The sequence below is a fragment of the Mchenga conophoros genome, linkage group LG9 (assembly GCF_057382185.1).
Source record: "Mchenga conophoros isolate Kocher_MC1m ecotype Shallow Benthic linkage group LG9, M_conophoros_male_GT1.1, whole genome shotgun sequence".
NCBI lineage: Eukaryota > Metazoa > Chordata > Actinopteri > Cichliformes > Cichlidae > Mchenga > Mchenga conophoros.
Genome location: NC_140534.1, coordinates 19,140,427 through 19,160,253, shown reverse-complemented (window position 1 = coordinate 19,160,253; position 19,827 = coordinate 19,140,427). Strand labels below are relative to the sequence as shown.

Here is a 19,827-nt window from a genome sequence, read left to right as displayed (position 1 = left end):
CAGTATGAACTCAGGGCTAGAGGTATGCTTAAAACATATATAAAATAAATATTTTCTTCAAATCAAATCAAAATTCTTTATATTTTGCTTTCAAGTAGCCAGATGTTCTTGTATTATTATTTTTAAGTGCTCTTGAGCAAAAGTTCCCCAGGCTTTCTGAATTCTTTCTAAGTTTTTCTTTGGGTATGGGCTGCTGAGGATTTTTTTTCCTGTTCATTAAACCCCTTATAAAACTGACCTGTGCATCATTTAAGCATAAGGAAAGAAGCCCAACTCAAGAGAGGACCCACTGTTGTATCTATGCATAACTTTTTGTGCACTTTATGTTCAATATATGTATTTTTGTTGTGCCTGAAATGAACAAATAAATGAATGAATGAAATGAAAATGAATGAATAACAGACAAACCGGTAAAGAACCAATTTTTAAATTTAAATAGTGTCTTTAGGCACTTGTTTTACTTTTAGTCTCATCTAAAAAATCCCAAAGATAACACAGTTTGACAGGCATAAATAGAATTTTTGAACCAAAAACCTAAAAACTCAGCACAGTGTGCAGTGCACCCTTAAAAATTGAGGACAAGTGGAAGACAAAAGAAGAGGTGCTAGGCCTAAAAAGCGATCAACAGCAGATAAACAGTGTCTGGAAGTCTTGTCCTTAAAAAAAAGAAAGAAGATAAAACCCCGAAAGAGACTGGACTCATCAAAAAGACATTCAAAAGAAGACAATCAAGCGTATTATAATTGTACAAACTGGTTCTGTCTTTCATGCTATATTTCGCATGTATGTTCGCTCATGTTTCAATAACATGTTTGACATTTTCCAGGAAAAATATCTAGAAATGAAGGCTGGGTCAAAATTTTGCTCAGTACTGTCACAACAATGAATTTAAAATGTCTAAAAATGTTCTATTAATTTTAAAAATGTAGCATTTTCTCTGTTGTTATAAAAATGCTGCCATTTAGAATATTGTAGAATATACTGCAGTAAGATAACGTTTTATTCTGCACCATTTCCTTCAAAAAATAAAATAATATCTCACCTAAAATTACTTTCTTTATTCCAAAATTACCATTTTCATCCAAAGTGAATTAAAATTTCTAAGTAAAACTGGTCAAATACATATATTCACTGTAAATTATCAATTTGGCTTTTTTTTCTACAAATGTTTTCCTAATATATCTCAAATACTCTCAAATACACTTGTTTCTCCTGTTCCTTGTGCTGAATGAAAATGAAATAAAATCGAGAGTAAAATGTTCGTACACAATATTGCGGATGTAGTGATCCTCCTCATTAGTACACACGATCTTCGCTTTGACGTTAAGCCAAAGCGAGGGCAGGCAGGAATCCCACAATAGCAGGCAAAGGTTTTTTTTTTTTTTTTTTTTTGAGGCAGAGCTGGGCTGGTGGCTGTTTCAATCAAAGGAAAGGCAGAGAGGGAAGGGAGGCTCTGCGGAGAGATGTTAAGATGGCAGAGCTACAAATGTTGTTAGAGGAAGAGATTCCGGCCGGTAAAAGAGCGCTCGTGGAGAGTTACCAAAACCTGACGAGAGTAGCAGACTACTGCGAGAACAATTATGTCCAGGTAAGTGAGTGAGCCACAGGGTTGTTGTATCTGTGGTCCGCCTTTTGTCGCGGAAAGCTCCGGACTGAATGGTTGTTGGGACAGGAAACGTGGATAAAGAAGTGGACTGGCTCGTCAAATGATCCCTAAAAGCTCGGAGCTGTGATAACACTTTACCCACGGGGCTTTTACGGCCGTGGGACGTTTTAAAGAGCCCCCGTCTGCCCCGCACCATTGATCACATTCATTCCGTTTACACAGAGGGTGTGTCTACTTTTTCTTTTTTAACAAAAAAATTAGTAGTACACTGGCTCGCTTCTAAACTGCCTCCACTGTCACTGCTGATAAGGAAGGCCCGTGTGTGTGTGTGTGTTTTTAAGGCAGGCCATTGATTATGTTACACCCTATCCTAAAAAATAGTTTTATTTCGAGGACAAAGTTACACCAGTTTCGTTGCTTTAGTAGTGAGTTGGGTTTACGTGCGTTAAAGCCACAGTATAACTACAAGTCCACATGAACGTAGCAGCCCTTTACATTCCTTAAGGTCAATAAACTCACCATTTAATACCACAAAAACAGTTTAAGCCCCCCACTGGTATACTTCAGGGACGTTAAAGTGATGCTATACTGTCTACATTATGGACTTGCGAGCACTTAGTGCAAATGCTCTGATGTTTATTGTTGCTGCATTACTTCTAAACTGTTAAATGTACTGTAAAATCATAGAATGTGCAGAAAGCAGCTTGTTCAGGATAATATAGTTGGCTTGGAGCTGGGTTGTGAAGCAGAGAAGACTATAAAGTCCTTGTTAGTTGGTCAATAAAGGTTGGCAGTATTGATTTTTTTTTTTTTTTTGAAATCCCTCATTCAGATTATTCATGCTTTAATTTCTGCTAGGTTTCTTTTTCATAACAAGGCAGCTAATTTACTGTAACCTAATACAGGGAGTATTACTGTGTCTGCGTGCTGTTTTTTCTAGAATAAATGTGGGCCAGGATGTGATGTGACGTGATTACCATGCTGCAACTTCATTACAAAGTCTAATAACCACCAATGGCTTTGCTTTTTTTAGGGCACTAGCAAATGTGGTGAGCCGCTGCTAAAAAAGACAGAGCACCAATGTGACAGGCAAACATTTGCAGTGAAAAGAGAGCCCACATTTTTTTTTCTCAGCAGGAAGACAACCCACCCATATCAGCTAAAGAGGGTGTGTCCTCTCCAGCTGTACTCCCCAAGGACTCCCTGTAATTTTGTTTTCTTCCTTGTCCTCGCAAGATTAGGCAACTTTGCCCTGCGGCAGGGTGCCTGCACAAATGCTGCAGGGCAAAGCTTTGACTACTTTGTCTCATTTTTGAGGCCGTCAAGCAGCTTTTCTTGCCACTTTTGCCATAAAGTTGAGAGTTTTCGTTTTCTTTGTTTCCTGTGAAAAGCAGTGCTGTGGAACTAAACGTGGGAATTTCCTTGTTATGGGATTTTCTGTGCTACAGCCAGTTGTAGAACGAGAGGTCTCAATGTGATTTCCCACAGTGAAGCAATACTGACAAACTTTAAAATTAAAATAGTCACTTAAATCATAGTTTGTCTGCTGTAAGTTCATTTTTATCAGCATGCCTCGTTTTAAACGCTCGCACTCAGATCTTGTGGTCGAGATGGGTTTGCTTTTTTGTGTTGAGCTCTGAAGTTATTTAAGCTGGTGCGACACAGATAAATTTATATCTGTATGTAGAAAAAGAAACTCGACGATCAGCTGATTCTCATATAAGCAAGCGTTTGGCAACTGTGGGGAGGAAGAACTCCCTTTTAACAGGAAGCCTTAGGCTCATGAAGAGTGCACAACTGGTAGAGGGGTTAGGAGAAACTATTTAAAACTTTTTAATCGTAACAATATTGATTACTAATTTCCAGTTTTTGCCCCTTCCTTCCTTCCTTCCTTCCTTCCTTTATTTATTCTTTTCCGTCGTTTTTGCTGCCTTAAATGAATTGCTCAGTTTGTTTGTGCTTTGTCCAAAGTGACTTGCAGTTAGTGCATTTGGGGACTAGAACCAGGCCGATTTCATCAGATTTCATCACATTAAAACTAGTAAAATAGGCTTTTCTTCTTCTACTTTCTCAAAAATTACTTGTAGATTGAGCTTGATATCGCATGCTTTTTTTTTTTTTTTGCCGTGTAGATCTTTAGAAGATGCTCCCGAAATGGTGTCATAGGACTCAACCCCCTCCAAACTAATGAGCTGAAAACTCGCAAGAACATTTCAGCGGCTGCCTTCTGATGTCTTTATGTGTGCGTGGCTGTACATAAAAGGTGCAGCAGGAGTGGATGATGCTGACGGGCCGCAGCTCAGTATTTGATGTAAATTTAGTTCAGACTTTAACTAAACTGTACAAAAAGTTCTGCGGCGTGCGTCTGATCCTGCCTCTGTATTTTAGTCGAGCACCTTGTTTGAAGCGCTGACGTCAAAAAAAAAAGAGGGATTTTTAAGCTTTTCAGCACACGTCGCCAGCTCTCTGTGAAGCGAGTGCACTTTTCATAAGCCCTTTCTGTCTGCTGCAGACACTCTCTCCTGCTCTCTGTGTCTGATAGAAACGCACACACTCGAAAACACGCGCATATCAACATGCCTCAGCTTGAATCGGCCCGTCTTTTCTGCACTCCTCCTTCACATTTCCATCCCTGCTTCTTTCTCTCTGTGCTTGTGTCATCGGGACTTTGGGGTTATGCGGACTATAGTGCAGCTCAGCGGGCTGAAGCAGATGGTGAGAGCTCTGTTTAACCAAGGACAGATCTCTGCCCCACTTTTCCAACTTGATAGTGACTTTTGTTGGTCTGAGAGCGCGTTTCGAGCTGTGCGTGCGTGGCATATGACACACTGATGGGTCAGAGTTATGCTTCCTGTTTGCCCTGCTGACTCTGAAGACCGACTCCCTGGAAATGCCTTTTCTGTGTGTCAGGAAGTGCCTCTAAAAACAAGACAAGATTCGCATTAACATACCTCAGTTCAGTTTATTCTGATTGATCTTTTGATTAGAAAACTTGGAATATTTAGCTGTTTTCAAAACCCTTTTTCATTCATGCAAATCAGAGCCATGTTTGTGTAACCTCTGCGACAAGGACGCAGAGGTTACAAAGTGGGCCACCGTATGCAAAGTGGGCCACCTGGCCATGTTGGCTAGAGGACGCACTGAGAGGGTTGTCAGCACAGTAATGACACAATTCAGGCTTTAATAGTCATGCTTAGGCTGTATTTGTTATCTATAGAGCTCAGGAAACAACATCATAAAAATGAATTAGTCAGCTGAGTTATTTTTCAAGCAACAAAAGCCAAACATGCTCTGATTTCATCTTTTCAGATAAATGTATTTAGGAATTTCTAATAAAGGTTATTAAAAAGAAGCTAAAAACTAAAAGTATGTGTAAAGAAAATAAAAACAGCTGGACTGATGAAAAAGACTAAAACTAGCTGAAACAATTTTTTACTTGAACAAGAATTATTATTATTTTTACTTTTCGACGGTGTGTTTAAATTTGCCAAACCAACAAGGATCAGGAAGCTAAGATTCCTCTACAGCATGAGGAGATATATTTGTATTGTAATGTCTATTTTCCACTGACAAACACCACCCACATCATGGTGATTTAAAACCAAAACTAAACGGAAATGACCAAAACCCACTTTGGAAACTAACCGAATGGAAACTAAACTGAAATTAGAGCTAATAACTATAATTGATCGGTTTCTTATGTGTATATCATGGTTAACAGGATCTTGGGGAGCACTACTGCATATACATTTAATGCTATTTGTGGCCCTAAAGGCAGCTGCTTACTGTCTGGATAATTCTGCTGAAAGCTAAAAATGTAAAACTAAAGCTTATCTAAACTTAATAAATATTTAATCTTTAAACTAATAGTGACAAAGTGGTTAAAACCAATAAAGGTTTTCAAGCAAACATGAGTACCACCCAGATTGTGGTAAAAACGTTAACAGCAGCTTATCCTTGTTCCTTTTTTCTTGGTCTTTGGGCAGGTATCCATCAAATGTCTTAAGAGTTCGTCCAACGAAAGTTCAGAGTTTTTTGTTGTTGTTTTTTTTCAGCATAAAATATTGTGCCCGTCAGTTTTTTTTACTTAAGGATAAAATCCACTTTTGTTTGTCAAATGTTCAAAAAGTGCAGTAAAACCGACAGATTTCTGTTAAGTAAGGTAACACAGACTCTGTGTTAACTGTATGTGAACAAGTCATGCTTATGTGCATAGTCACTGTTTAAAGGCCTTCTTTAAGCCAGATCTCAGCTGTCATAGGGCAAAAGGAGTGGTACACCAGGACAGATAGTCAGTCCTGCCGATCATATTTAACTCTCTCATCATTTAATCTCTACATTTATAGTCAATAAATCTTTAAAATTTTCAGCGGTCATTGTGCACGATCATTGTCCAGTCATTTCCAAACAAGGAAAGGTGTTTGTGGCACTTAATGTATTTTGAATGGATGCTTTTCTGACACTCCTGAAGCCACCATACAGGGCCATTGTGTATTGTATGTATGGTCGGCAAGGTCAGTCTCTCAATTGCCCCTCGAGGATAAATAAAGTCTTCTGAATCTGAATGTTTCCACTATCTGAATACCAGCCTTTACTACACTGATAATTGGGAATTCGTTAGAAAGGTCTTGCCTGCAACTTGGTCCAAATTCCTGATGAAATCACAGCGATGTGTGGCAGCGCTGTATAGTGAGATGTTTACAACGGAAAAAAAGAAAAAAGGGGAAATGGAAGTGTTATGTAGAAAACCAGGAGGTCATAAGTCAGAGTAAATTCTGTCTTGCAAGAAAGTGTTTTTTTTTTTTTTTTTTTTGTTTTTTTTTTTGTGCTGAGGCAGCACGATGCCCACTTTTTCTTTAAAAAAGGAAAAAAGGAAGTGCGGGCTGCTCCTGAATGAGTTGTTTTAAAATATGAGCTTGTGATCGATGCTGGCAGCATCACATGTAAGAGGCGAGGCCTGGCCATCGATCAGTAGTTTGACAATCCCGGTCATATAACCTTGGTGTACCTGTCCTGTGCTGCTTTTCCCAGGAGAATTCGTGAAAGTTTTTCTCTTGGAAGAGGGCCAGTCTTGCCTAAAGGTGATAAATATAGGTTTGTGTTTTGTTTTTGTTTTTTAACATAGCTTTGCCTCTCTGGGTTACTTTGAGTCCTCATTTCCTGTCCTTTCTCTCTGCCTCTCCCTCTCTCCTGCTCTCTGTGGAGTGGCCTGGTTTTTCTTGCAGCACGGAGAGGCCTAGCGGCTCTGAGCCTACCAGCCAGACCCATTCATCCTTTTGACCACCTGTCACTCCTCCCCCTCAGCTGATGGGGTTGGTTTGATCCAGACTGTTGAACTGATCTGTTACAGTGTGGGAGTTTTGGACAGTTGGATTCATTCTGATGGTACTGTTTCAGCTTACAGTTGGATTCATAAGGAGTAAAGCCTTTCCCAACTTGTAGTGTTTTTTTTTTTTTTTTTTGCTTGTTTATCAGTTAAGCACTTTGTGCTTTCTGCCAGATGAAGCAATTACCAAGTCTCTCAATAAAGGTTAATGAGTTTCCTTCATGTGCAAACTTCCCCTTTGTGTCTCTTCCCTGACACACTGAAGGAATTTCTAATAGCGTGCTGGCAGATTTTCAAGGTCAGGTAGACCTTATGGCCTTTCAGTCAGCCTCCATCTGCCCCTTTGAGGGAGGAGAAGGAATTATGAATTCACTTATCGTGCTGCAGTGTTATTTATTTTTTAATTTTTAATTTTAGAGAGCCGAGACCTTGTAAAAGGAGGGACTGAAGTTGTTTCATGTGCAGGTTTTCTTTATTCCTCACACGTTCCAGAGTCACTTTCACCATCCTCTCTCGGCAGGTAGGTCGTTCTTAGTTTAATCATCTCAAGGAGTGGATATAATAATGTATACGGAAAATTGTTAATTCAACACTTAGCACCTTCTTAAACATTTAGGCTTTATAAAACAAAGTAAAGCTTCAACAGTTCTGTGATAAACTGACTTATTAATTGGCACAGATTTAAGCAGAGAGCATTTAGAAATCGACGTTTTCCCATAAACATGTTTTTATAGGAGTATGGAGAATCTGTAGGCAAGGGACAAGATTTGTGGTTCTGGTATCTTTCTGGTTTCTGTTTGTAGTCCGTTTGTAGTTCTGTTGACCGATCGTGTTTGGTTGCATACAGGTGTACAGTCATTCTATTAATTTATCTTTTTATTATCTCTTTTAAAAAAAAAAAGGTCTTCATTTGTAAACCAATGGGAATAACAGATGGAACAGGACATCTTGCTTGGGTAACTTTTGAAAACCCCAAGAAATTAGCTGTTCCTCTGAGAGGCTAAAATAGGAGATCAGTTGATGGGCTCCCAGACTGATACTTGATCATTTCTGAAGTCAGTTTTTAAAGGACAAATACCCCAAAGTTAGTGGTAGCAGCCTCTCCAATATAAATATCTGATGGGTTTTCTTAGAGGTGTATGGTAGCGAATTGAACGCCCTATGAAGTTTGGATTTTCTCATTCGTAACTGGTAAATTGGGAATAATAATAACTTGGAGATATATTGATTAACTGTTAGCGTTGTCCACACAGAAAGCAATTTGCAGCAATGTGGCAACAAGATACCATCGAAAAATTTTAGCCAAGCAACTGAAGCAACTACCAACCACAGGGAAGAATACTGTCGATTGACATATGAGGGGGTGGTAAATACATTGGCAGTAACCAGCACCCAGAGCAGTAAATGTCAACTAGGGAAGAAAGTGACCAGCAAATTGTTTCCAATGTAACCTTAGAACAAGGAAGTCAAACAGAAAACCTAGTCAGTTCAAGAAAATCTCACATTTGTCAGCCGGGGTTTTAGTTCAGAGTGAAGTCCTTTCATGGTTGTGTCAGATACCTGCTGCACCGAAAGTACCTTTATTTCCATCATATGTAAAGCAACGACTGTAATTGCCTTGAAATGCATGTTACTAGACTGGTAAGAAGCAGAAAGCAAGGTATTGTCTTAAGCTAGCTGCAAAGTAAAGCTCAACCACAGTTCAGCCATATCAGCTGATCTACTTAGCAAATATGATGGAAGCGTGGGGAAGTCCCAGTACAGACGGACACCACCAAAGATAAATCACAGCAGAAGCAAACTGGAAACGACAGTCTTCCTTTAACTTTAGTGGTACTGACATAGTTACATTCGGTCTCAGATTGCTATCACAGTTTTGCCTTCCGTTTGAGCTGTAATATATCGCTGCACGATGGCAGAGGGAACTAATTGATCAGGTAATAGCTTTGGTAACACGTGGTCAGATCTTAAACGTGTCTCTCGTTCATGGGCTCCACCTTCCGCACATCAATACAACGGCTCACTAACTCTCGGCTGCCTCACTTATCTTGCCCCGTCCAGTCTGCTGTAATCAGCGGTCGATACATCACTGGGCAGCAAAGTGCCATGTGAGCTCTACAACCTTCCAGCTGGATATAGGCTCATTCTTTCAGCTCAGCACAGTACTGCTTTGGGAAGAGGATTGATCCCTGCTAAGGTTTTCTTCCTTTAGACAAAGTTGCAGGAGTTGTCAGGCCTAATATCTAGGATTAGTTTTTCCTCATGTTCAGTCTGAAGATTATAGATAAGGAAAAAAAAGCTCTGTACTTCTGTCCCATTGTGTTTGTTTTTGGCTTCTGCGAGCTCATCCCCCACACTTGTGGTTCATGGCGAAACCCCTCAGCAGCTCTTGAGGATGTATGATATGTTGCGGAATTCCAAACATTCCTGAAAGTGTGTGGGATTTATTTTTTTGTGTGTGTGTGTGCTGAGCACACTTGTGAACAAGTGAGAGCGCATTAACCCAGATGGGTTTGTCAGCTGTGTAAATCAAAAGAAGCAGAAATGTTTATGCAAGTTCTAGCATTTGCTGCAACACCAACAAATGTATCCCACCACTGAACCCTTTGTGGGTTGTTTTTTTTGTTTGTTTTTTGTCATGTTCCTAATTTCTGGATGATTCAGTGAAACAGACATTTGGTCTCAGTTCCTTGAGTCCTCTTTTAGTCGTGTTAGATCATCAGGAGGAATACTCATTTTGTCCATTTCCTACTTCTGCTACTGCTTTTGGGCGGAACGGAAGCAGGAACCCATCTGACCCCGAGGAGTTTTTCCTTTTTACGGCACTTAATGCAGCCAGCAGAGCCTGACATGGAGGCGTCTTGTTTAAGAAAAAAAAACCAGAAACTCGATTGCGCTTCAGTGGCCGTTATCTTGCCAGACTGGATGGGTGAGATGAAGAGTGTCTATCCTTCCAAGAGCTTCAAAAAACCCTGCAGAAAACAGGAAAGCCTTTCTTGTGACTGCCACTCCTTTATCTTTTTGTGAGTTTTTTCAGCTTGAGTACGTGCAGCATTCAATTATTTTGGGTTTTTGAAGAATTGTCACTCTGTGTGTTTGTGTTTTATGCTGTCAGGGTGGTGGTTGATTATCTCGCTTGCCCCAGCTCCCAGCTACATATTTATTGTGCGTAGTCAGCCCGCGCATTCCTCTCTACTCCCCTTATAAACCCAGCTCAGGTGCTGACAGCCTGTCTGCTGCTGCCTGGATATTCCATAGTCTCTTTCACTCAGTCATTACTCAGCTCAGAAATATGAGATAAAGTGCCCCAGGAGCGCTAAAGCTCTCTCAGAGCCCACCTCATTCTCTGCATCTCCCTGCCGTGGAAGAGTGTACTCAGCTTGCCGGTGCTGTTGTTTTGAGCTGATTGTGCACACCCTTTGTTCCTTGTCTGCTAAAGCGCTGTTTGTTCTAATTTTTTAGGATCTACTACATCTCTCCCATTGTCTTTTTTTTGAAGAAATGTGCAGATTGCTGGGTAATTGGACAACAAATCTGGTTGGTTTTGAGGATTTGATGCGTGAACCAGCAAAGGGACTAGGGATGCCAGGGATGTAACTAGAGCAGGAGGATCTAAGATTGCCGCCAGTGGCGATGCAATCAAGTGTTGCATCTGTCCTCCCGGCACCCACCGCTGACCTCATATCACGGCTCTGGCAGCTAATGCAGAGTGAATCATTCTGTTCAGAAAAAGAAGAATAGAGGGCAAAGAGGGATCTGTTATTTAACTATTTGGGAAATATATAGTGAAATAGCTGAAAAGCGGGCTGTGCAGCTCACTGAGAGTGTCAGTTTTTGATTAATGTGCAGGTAAAACATTTACCTTCGTGTAAACCAGGAAAGATCAGCCTGGCCTATTTGCTTCGTCATGCCAGCTTTCTTGACGCACAAGTCGTTGTAGCGGCTGCGTCTCAAAGGAGAGGAAACAGCAGCGAAGGGCAGCCTGTGGTGCACTAATTTTAAGTCCTGGCCTTGCACCTTCAATTTCAAAGTGATACAGACTGGTTAATTTGTGCTGTCATCAGCTTACATGTTCTGTATTTAACACCGCGGGAAACTTTGAGTCAGCAGGACGGGCGATCGTGCATGTTTTGGAGCGTTTTGCACTGCAGCCGTTCGAGAATGCAGCCCAAACAGCATCACGTTGTTTTCTTTTCTTTGGATTTAAGCTTTGGCAACCTTGAATGAATTTGTATGTCTGACAGAAATGGAGACAGTAGAGTTTACACATCACACTTGAGCGTTTGTGATCCGAAACATCAATGGGCCTGGTTGTCTGTGCTGTTCACAGCTGCAGTGCATTAACAAAAACAACATAATCATGCAGTTTTTTTAGTTATAACAGCATTGCAAACAACATATTTGCATTTGCAGTCTGTATATCTATAATGAATGGATCTTGCACAACGTCTCTTCGGGGCCGTGTTTATTTATTTTAAACTAACTTGTGGCGTGATATGTAGGCCAGCAGTTCTGCACAGCTAAGCACGAGCTGTTCACTAATCTGTTTATACAGCAAAAATCTGCATCCTCTTGCAATTTGGAAATTGCTATCATGGATGTAAAGGCTGGTTTGTTTGTTTGTTTGTTTGTTTGTTTGCGGTTGTTGTTTCATCTGTTTCCCTCCAGCTGTTAATCCACGCACCACATTGCATATTGCGGCGTCAGTGGTAGGTGTCTGCGTGCACGCATGAACGAGTGTGTGATTTCAACAGATGGCCTTTTGCACTGAACCCTCTGGAGGAATCTTTCCTGCTTCCTGAGGCTGTTATCGCCCAACACATCTGCCGCTTTGATTCCCGCTAAAAGAAACACCGGCTGTGGAAAAGCCGGCGCTGCAGCTCTCCTGGTCAGGAGCTTTTAGCCAGCCATATGGACAGTTTGTGTATTAGTTGCGTTGATCGTTTGTTTTCTTTTGCACTGTCACCTCTCTTGTCTTCATATGGTCAAATTTTTTCCCCCCTGTTTTGCCCCCTTAATGCTACCATTAGCTATCATCACCTCACCCACTGCTGCCACCACCTGTCTTCTATTACAGCACCCTGTTATCAAAGCCCAGCGTTTACCCTCCAGGCAGTGCTCTTTGGACTTGGTGACTGAGAGCAGTGTAGGGAAGAGCCCACAGAGATCAAACACAACAGCTCATCAGCTTGGAGCTATGCCCGTCTGAAGGGAGGTGGCTGAACAACATGTCGTTAAATTGTTACTGAATACATTGCTGCATACATGTAAATGTTTAGCTTCATATATGTCGAGTGGGCCGGTTATAGGCCACACAGACATGCTTGATTATACCAAAAAATATGATACTAGGTGTTTTTTGACATGATGATATATAAAAATGTACTTTAATTGTGTAGCACCTTTTTAAAAAAGTGATTGGATAGATAAAAAGAAGAGTATTCATGTTGTAAATTCACATGGAGAGCCAAACAGAATAATTGGAAAGCTTTTTAAAAGGGTGCAAACAAAAAAATATAAAAAGGAAAAACTAGATTAATAGAAACAAGAGAAGACAGAAGGGGACAATAAAACTGCACGTAAGATAACGTTGCAAAGTTTCCTACTTAAACTAGATGTGAATTAGCAGAGGTGTGGCTGTTATCTGATCTTGAACTGTTGCTATCAACGCTGTGCTTTATTATTGATAATACGAATGAATTATTGTGTTGAATCTGTCAGGTTCAGTTCTGTGAAGCAGTTTAGAAAAGCGGATATTTTGCTCTTGAATGGTGGCTTCAGGATCCGTTACAGTGTGGTATCTCAGAACTGAGAGTTGGAGAGAAAATGGTCTTTGCAGTGTTTTTGGCCTGAAGCCAGCACAAACCTGACTTGTAGATGAGGTTAAAAGGTGGATGTTATGTCAATTTTAATAGTAACTGACATTTTTATTTCTGTGCACAGGCCCAGGACAAGAGGAAAGCTCTGGAGGAAACCAAAGCCTACACCACCCAGTCCCTGGCTAGCGTGGCCTACCAGATTAATGCCTTAGCCAACAATGTGCTGCAGCTGCTGGACATCCAGGCCTCGCAGCTGCGGCGCATGGAGTCTTCCATCAACCACATCTCTCAGGTCAGAAATACACACAGAAACTCCTGGCCACAGACCAAGCAGCTGTGAAGATCGCTGCCCCACGCTTTCCACTTCTCCTCTCACTTTCACACAGACTCGGTTATTTTAAGTCACAGCATGAAACGGTAGCATCCATGGTTCCCTTTATTGGTTTATCAGTCTTACTCAAGTCCTGACTGGTGGTCTGCTTGTTTTTATTTTATGTCAGCGTGGTTGAGAAGCATAAAAATGATGAAACAGTTCCCCCAACAGCCATCGACATCCTCAAAACACAGGGTTAGATTTGTCATAGCTGGTTGTAATCCATTCATCCACAGCATATTACTTTTGTTTTTTTAAATAAATAAGCTAAAATAACAGCATTTGAAAGCTTTATTCTGTCGCCTATTTAAAGAAAAACTTTTCTGTCAGTCACAAACTGTCAGAAGTCTATTTAATGCTGTTTACTTTATTTGTTTTTTAGATTTTAGCTTGTGTAGAAACGGGCATGTTGCAAGAAACAAAGCCACACATCACGCTGTTTATTGCCCAAGCAAAATGAATCCTGTCCTAGATGTGCTTTTTAAAGTACGCAAAACTTTGCATCACATACTTTACAGCTGAAATGTAAAAGTTTGAAAACAAATGTTCTCCGTCCTCTTCGGTTTCTTTACTACTTAGCAAGTCGTTTGCAAGTGTTTGCAGACAAGCCGGTGTCTTCCACACAAAGAGCCGGTGACTGCACTTTACTCGCCAAAGAAATGCCAGCAACGTACCCACAACCACTCACCAACATGTTGAGCAATACATGTTTTTCCCTAGTGGTTACCAGTGGGTCATTGGCAGATCTGTAGGTCAGAGCAAGTTTGGCTTGAGCAAGCAATTTCACAGCAACTGCCAGCAACCTACAACTGATGGCAAATACTCAGTTTTAGCAACCGATGGTTGCCAGGCGATTGCAGCCTCTAGGCCTGTGCGACCGGAGCCTTCGATACGAAGCCCCTGGTCACTTTTGTTCAGTGCCAGTTCCAATAAAGCTTTTGCAAACACGAGGTTTGTATCCTCAGGTCTGACATGAGGGGAAAAAAGAGATGATGGAAGTTTTTCTCTGGGAAAATATCAACCTGAAATTGCATTATGTAGTTCATTATGAATGTGGTTCAATTGATCAGAGACTTTTAAAATTATATTGATTTTATACTTGAGAGTAAGTAGCTCACTCTTTTACTTATTGATAGTGTTCAGTATTTTAGCAGCCTAACTGTTAAACGCTTTTGTTAAATGACTTTAACCACATTGCTAACACATACAGTAGCTCACTCCTGTAGCCGTTCCTCTCTGCAGGGTGAGGGTTTTGCCATGTGCAGGTAAATCCAGCCGCTCATCCAATGAAGGCATTAAGAGCTCAGACAAATCAAACAAAGAACTCCAGCCATGTGGCATCTCATAGATTAGAACTGGGAGAGATTCACCACACCCTGAGCACGCCAAAATTTGTGTTAAAATGACTATACTTGGAGTGGTTGGATGACGACTGGAGGCTCTAGTTCCTTTGATTTAGTTTTCCCTGCTTTTTCTTGATAACAAGACGTCCTGAAGGTCACATTTTTAGTCTGGTGGTGGAAAAGATCATTTGCGACGCCGGAGGGTTTGTGAGGGAAAGGAACAGACGATGACTGATGATGAGCAAAGAAAGCGGAGAGAGACTCCCAAAAAGACAAATTTACTTTTACTAAGTTTTGAGTCAGTATCCTGACAAACAGCCTTCAGCTGATACCAAGGTCACTGTGACACCACTGCCTGCCTCAGTCTCCATGACAACCCCCTGAGCTACATCTAAAAAATATTTGAAAGACAGCTCGACACGTTGTTTCAGATCAGCAAAGAAGGCCGTGCACTAAACACTCCGCTTAGTTTACACTATTTGACTTTGTTTCCATGGTCTCGTATCTTGTCGTGGGAAATTCCAGACTTCCTTTGCTATATTTAAACTCAATGTTGTGCACAGTGTGTAGCCATGGAGAAGCCTCTAAGATGACTAAATAGTGTCACTTTAGGTCAGCTGACAGCCAGGTTTCCCCTCATTATGCTTATCTTTATATTTATCTTTATCTTTATATCTTTATCATTTATTTTAAAAATAATAATAATAATAATGGATTGGATTTATATAGCGCTTTTCAAGGCACCCAAAGCGCTTTACAATGCCACTATTCATTCACTCTCACATTCATACACTGGTGGAGGCAAGCTACGGTTGTAGCCACAGCTGCCCTGGGGCAGACTGACAGAAGCGAGGCTGCCATATCGCGCCATCGGCCCCTCTGGCCAGCACCAGTAGGCAAGTAGGGTAAAGTGTCTTGCCCAAGGACACAACGACCAGGACAGAGAGCCCAGGGATCGAACCGGCGACCTTCCGGTTACAGATACGCTTCCCAACCCCCTGAGCCACGGTCGCCCAAAAAAAAATTATAATAATAAAGCAAGAGCACCAAAAGAGCATTGATGCACCAAATGCCACTTTCCTTGGCTGATTCTGATTTTGCTTTCTAAGAAATATAAATTTGCATTGTTTATAAAAAATTGAACAATAAAAATATTTTCCACAGCTACACCTGATTATACCTTTTTTTTCATTTAATCACACACTTGGATAGATGTTGGAATAAAGTGCTCCATGTTACTGGACAGAATTCACATTGTAAATGTGACTTACCCAACATGTTGTACCTTCTTGTAAAGCTTCTAATTTTAAAGGAACTTATTTCCTAATCACTTGAATTTGAGAATAAATGTCAGACTAACGCCTACATCCAGTGTCGAAGAAAATGGCCAACTCTGACCACAGTGGTAGAAATCAAAGGTGTGTACTCAAAAGCAACGTAAAACCATTTAATATCACATTGTTATGTAAATGAAATTGATTTTAAATGGCAGATAGATGCATTGCACTTATTCCAAAAGCTAAATTAATTTGATGAGTGTGGCTTATGTTAGCCAGTTGGCATGTTTTACAGTACTCTGGTCAGGTGGTTATGCTTGTTTCTGCAGCCTTCATGGAGCCATCTATTTTTGGTAGTGCTAGTAGTGCTACTGGTAGTGCTATTTTTGCTCTTTTTGTCAAACTCTTGAACGACACACTGCACATCATACCAAGATTTGATGTTTTAGCTAATAGCTCTTTGGGAATCTCCCTGTTGAAAAACCTTAAGAAAGCCCGGGGAACTGTTGCTCAAAATCATTGAGCAATAAAGTTTCACAAAAGCGTGACTCTTTGGAAGCAAAATAAGAGATGATCAGCAGGCCAAAGTTTTTACACAGTACTCTATTATTATGATAGGAAGGCTGGTCAGAGGTCAAGGCTAATTAGCTGAAAAGCCAGTGACCAGTTGGTGCATATCTACTTCAAACTATTATTTTCCCCAGCTGACAGCCTTTGTAGCTACAGGAATAACACTCTGCTGCCTTTTTTTTTTTTTAAATATATATATATATATATATATATAATTGGTCTCTGGAAATGTAAAGGATTTAGCAGCTTTGTCTTGTTGCCAAACATACGCCACAGTGCTTAATATCCTTTTCATTCATTACGCCTTCTTCTCTGCCTGGTTGTTTTTATGAATAAGTGAGAGCAGAGGTCTTAATGAGTTGGCCATTATGAAGCGTATCTCTGTTTTTAATAACAAAAAGGGAGGGCTGTGTGAGCTCTGCACGCTGTGGGTTTGTTATAGCTCTCTGCTGTCGTGTTCAGAGGTGGATCATTATCGTGATGCCCTCACAGCTCATGGATATGAGATTAGCGGAAGCCCTAAAGGCCACTGTTGCATTCTGCTGAATGGTTAATGGAGAGGAAAGCCTGTAACTTGCGGGGGAAATTTCCTCATTTGCCTCTGAAATATGATGAACACGCTGTTGCGTGCGCTGGATGAGTCCTATAATTCTCCCTATAATCAATTTTTGTCAGTATCATAAGCCTGTACCAGTTCCTGCTCAAAGCTAGAGATGCCTCAGAGTACAGTCAGTGCCTGTGGTGAGACGTGTGCTGGCGTCATGGCAGCTTTCTTTGGTTTGCCCACAGTTAGGAGGGATTCACTCTGGTCAGGGTGTGTCTGCTTTGTGATGGCATCTCTCCGTCTGGAATATAGCACATTCATGTTGTTTACCTTTGTGCTGGGGTGCATACGAGTGACTAATGGGTTCTGTTTTGCCAAATTAGAAAACTGTAGGGTGCTCCGTATGGCACATGAAAGTTCTTTTATGTGTTGTAAAAATTTCCACCATGTGTTTGTGATGTCGTACAATAGGAGTCCAAAGAAGAAATCAGGCAATCCCTGCTTCATTTTTCCCGTTTCTTTCTTTTTCCAAACTCGAGACAGCTGTCTGTGCCCTTATCTGTTGGCCTTCTTGTTTCCAGTACTTGGTCCCTTCTTCATCATAAGTCTTGAGAAATGCCAAGCTATGACTGGCCAGCGACCAACTTGTAGTTTGTGCTGTCTCTGCCAAGGCACAGCAAGAAATTATGACTTGTTTTTGACTCAATCGACAGTGTGACCATCCTGTCAGACAAAATATTGTGCTTTCTGCAGGCTCGATATGAAGCAGGTGGACACAGAAGATGAAGCTCGGCTCATTTGTAGCGGATCAGAAAACATAAATGTGATGTCTTTATATTTACAACATTTTGTAATAATTTAGTCTCTGCTACATTTGATCGTACCCAAATTACTTGTTGTTATTCAGTGGATATCAGTGTCCTGCTGCAGTACAACTTACATAAATGTTTCAATGTGTTCCTCTGGGTGTTTGTTGGCGTGTCACCTTCCCTGCTGTCATTGCCATTTACAATCTCTTTGCAGTATTCAGGCGGAAGGTCTAAAGGGAGAATAGAGTAGCTAGCGGGGCTTCCACCTTGTGCTGCGTGTGAAGTGGCTGCTAAGAGGCTGCGAACAGGGAGTGCTTTGTTTGTCCGGTGGAAGAAAGCGGTGCCTCGCATTGAGAACCTCTCTGTGATACCCCGAATAGAGAGGGAGGACAGGAAGAAAGGGTGTATGTGTTTTTGGATGCGTTCTCCTTAAATTCAGTCTCCATTGCATAATTTGATTTCACGCAATTCACCCAGAGGCACTGAAAATACAGCAAGAGAGAGTAAAGCCTCTCTCATTTACCTGCGATAGATGTCTGATTCAATCATAGTTACATCAAGTTTTTCATGAGTAAGTGTTAGATATGGAAAGATGGGACATGATGGAAAAACAAAGTAATTTATCAAGAAAGACACCTGAAGAAACTCAAAGATGGCTCTTGGCTACTATTTTGGTCAACACTTTCTATTAGAGGTGATGACGTACCTCTCCTCTGCTTGCATGGTGAAACAGAGAGCAGAGGAGAGAAACTTGACCAAATAAAGATATTAACTTTTACGTATTTCATTTAAAGGCAAAATTGATGAGCCATAGAATTACTGGAAGAGTTACAGGTCAGAGAAAGGGGAGAAAGCACCTAGTGAATATAATAATGTATCTTAAAGCTTCCAGGGTAAGTAGATGTTACATAAACGCTTTTATGTATGCCAATACTTTTGGGTGGTGGTGAGTCTGCAGTGTCATTATCAACTCAGTGACATGGCTTCCTGTTCTTTGCTGCTCTGCTCACAGTGAAACAAAGAGCAGAGGAGAGAAACCAGCGCAAATAATCAGCACATGATGCAGCAGAGACAAACTGAGCTTAAATGAAAGAAAATATATTAGATTATTACGATGAATATGTGATTTTTGTGATTCTTTATTTTTGTTTCAGCTCTGCTCTCATTATTTTCACAATGGTGGATTTTTTTATTTATTTTTTTGTTTGTTTGAAGAAAACTACACAGTATTCACATTTTCTTTAATGGGAGTGAATTAAACCAACATTTATAGCTGTTCTAATTGGCTACATTTTGGTGAAAAAGACTATTAAATAACAAAAGACATTTGTTAACCGATGTACAACATAAGGAGTTAAAGATTTTGAACGTCTGCAGTATGAGCAAAATGTTGACGGTAATCTTCTTATCTTTTTAAATAAAATGACTAATCTTTTGTAATGCTTACATTTGCTAAACGAAGACGAGAACGAAGCAAAGGTAATGTCGGTAAATTGAGCATGAAAATATGCCACACTGAAAAAGACGGGCACATACTTAAACTCACATTCTGACCTATAAATAAAGACCTGGTGATTTGTGTGTATATATGTGGTTATGACCATTTTTAGTGGCACAGTCTTAAGTTCTCGTGACTCTTGACTGATCGCATCGGGGAAGAAACTCAATCTTAGGCCACAAATGGAGGAAACTGTGATCGTTAAGACCTTTTAAGATGGTGCAAATGCAGCATCAATACAGCACAACAGAGTAAAATGATATCAAAATAAAAGGAAAAGTGCAAGTAATTAAAGCCTGTAAACTATTTTGATGAATTTAACTTTTTAGCATTTATCCTGTGAAACTGTAGATTGCACTTGCATTATAGCACAAATCGATCTGTCAGTGTTGACTAATCTAATGAAAATGATCCTTTGACAGTGTTGTAATAAATCATGCCGTTTGTTTTGCCAGCTCATATTTATTTGTAGTGATTTCAACCGCTCTGTCTTACATTTGGAACTGGCTTGTGTGCAGACTGAACTCGGTGAACGCAGTGAATGCAGAAAGCAGCTGATGCGCGCACACACACAATGAAAACTCAGTTTGTTCCCACAGCTGTGAGGTTCACTCAGATGGTGTTTCTACAGTTACACAATATTCTTATCTGATCACATGAGC

The 19,827-nt window shown here is 40.6% G+C and overlaps 1 protein-coding gene across 7 annotated transcripts in view; it reads left to right on the top strand.

Annotated features, from left to right (window-relative positions):
• The first annotated feature begins 1,351 nt into the window (after nucleotides 1–1,351).
• Nucleotides 1,352–19,827, top strand: part of abi1a (abl-interactor 1a) — a 50,198-nt gene continuing 31,722 nt past the window's right edge. For 2 of the 7 annotated variants that reach the window (XM_085286802.1, XM_085286800.1), the window contains exons 1-2: nucleotides 1,353–1,588; nucleotides 12,876–13,043. In XM_085286802.1, the coding sequence (XP_085142928.1) occupies nucleotides 1,472–1,588; nucleotides 12,876–13,043 (285 nt within the window). In that variant the 5' untranslated portion in view covers nucleotides 1,353–1,471. Of the gene's footprint in view, nucleotides 1,589–12,875; nucleotides 13,044–19,827 lie in introns of all 7 variants that reach the window. The other 5 variants (XM_085286803.1, XM_085286805.1, XM_085286806.1 and 2 more) reach the window with 4 other exon arrangements.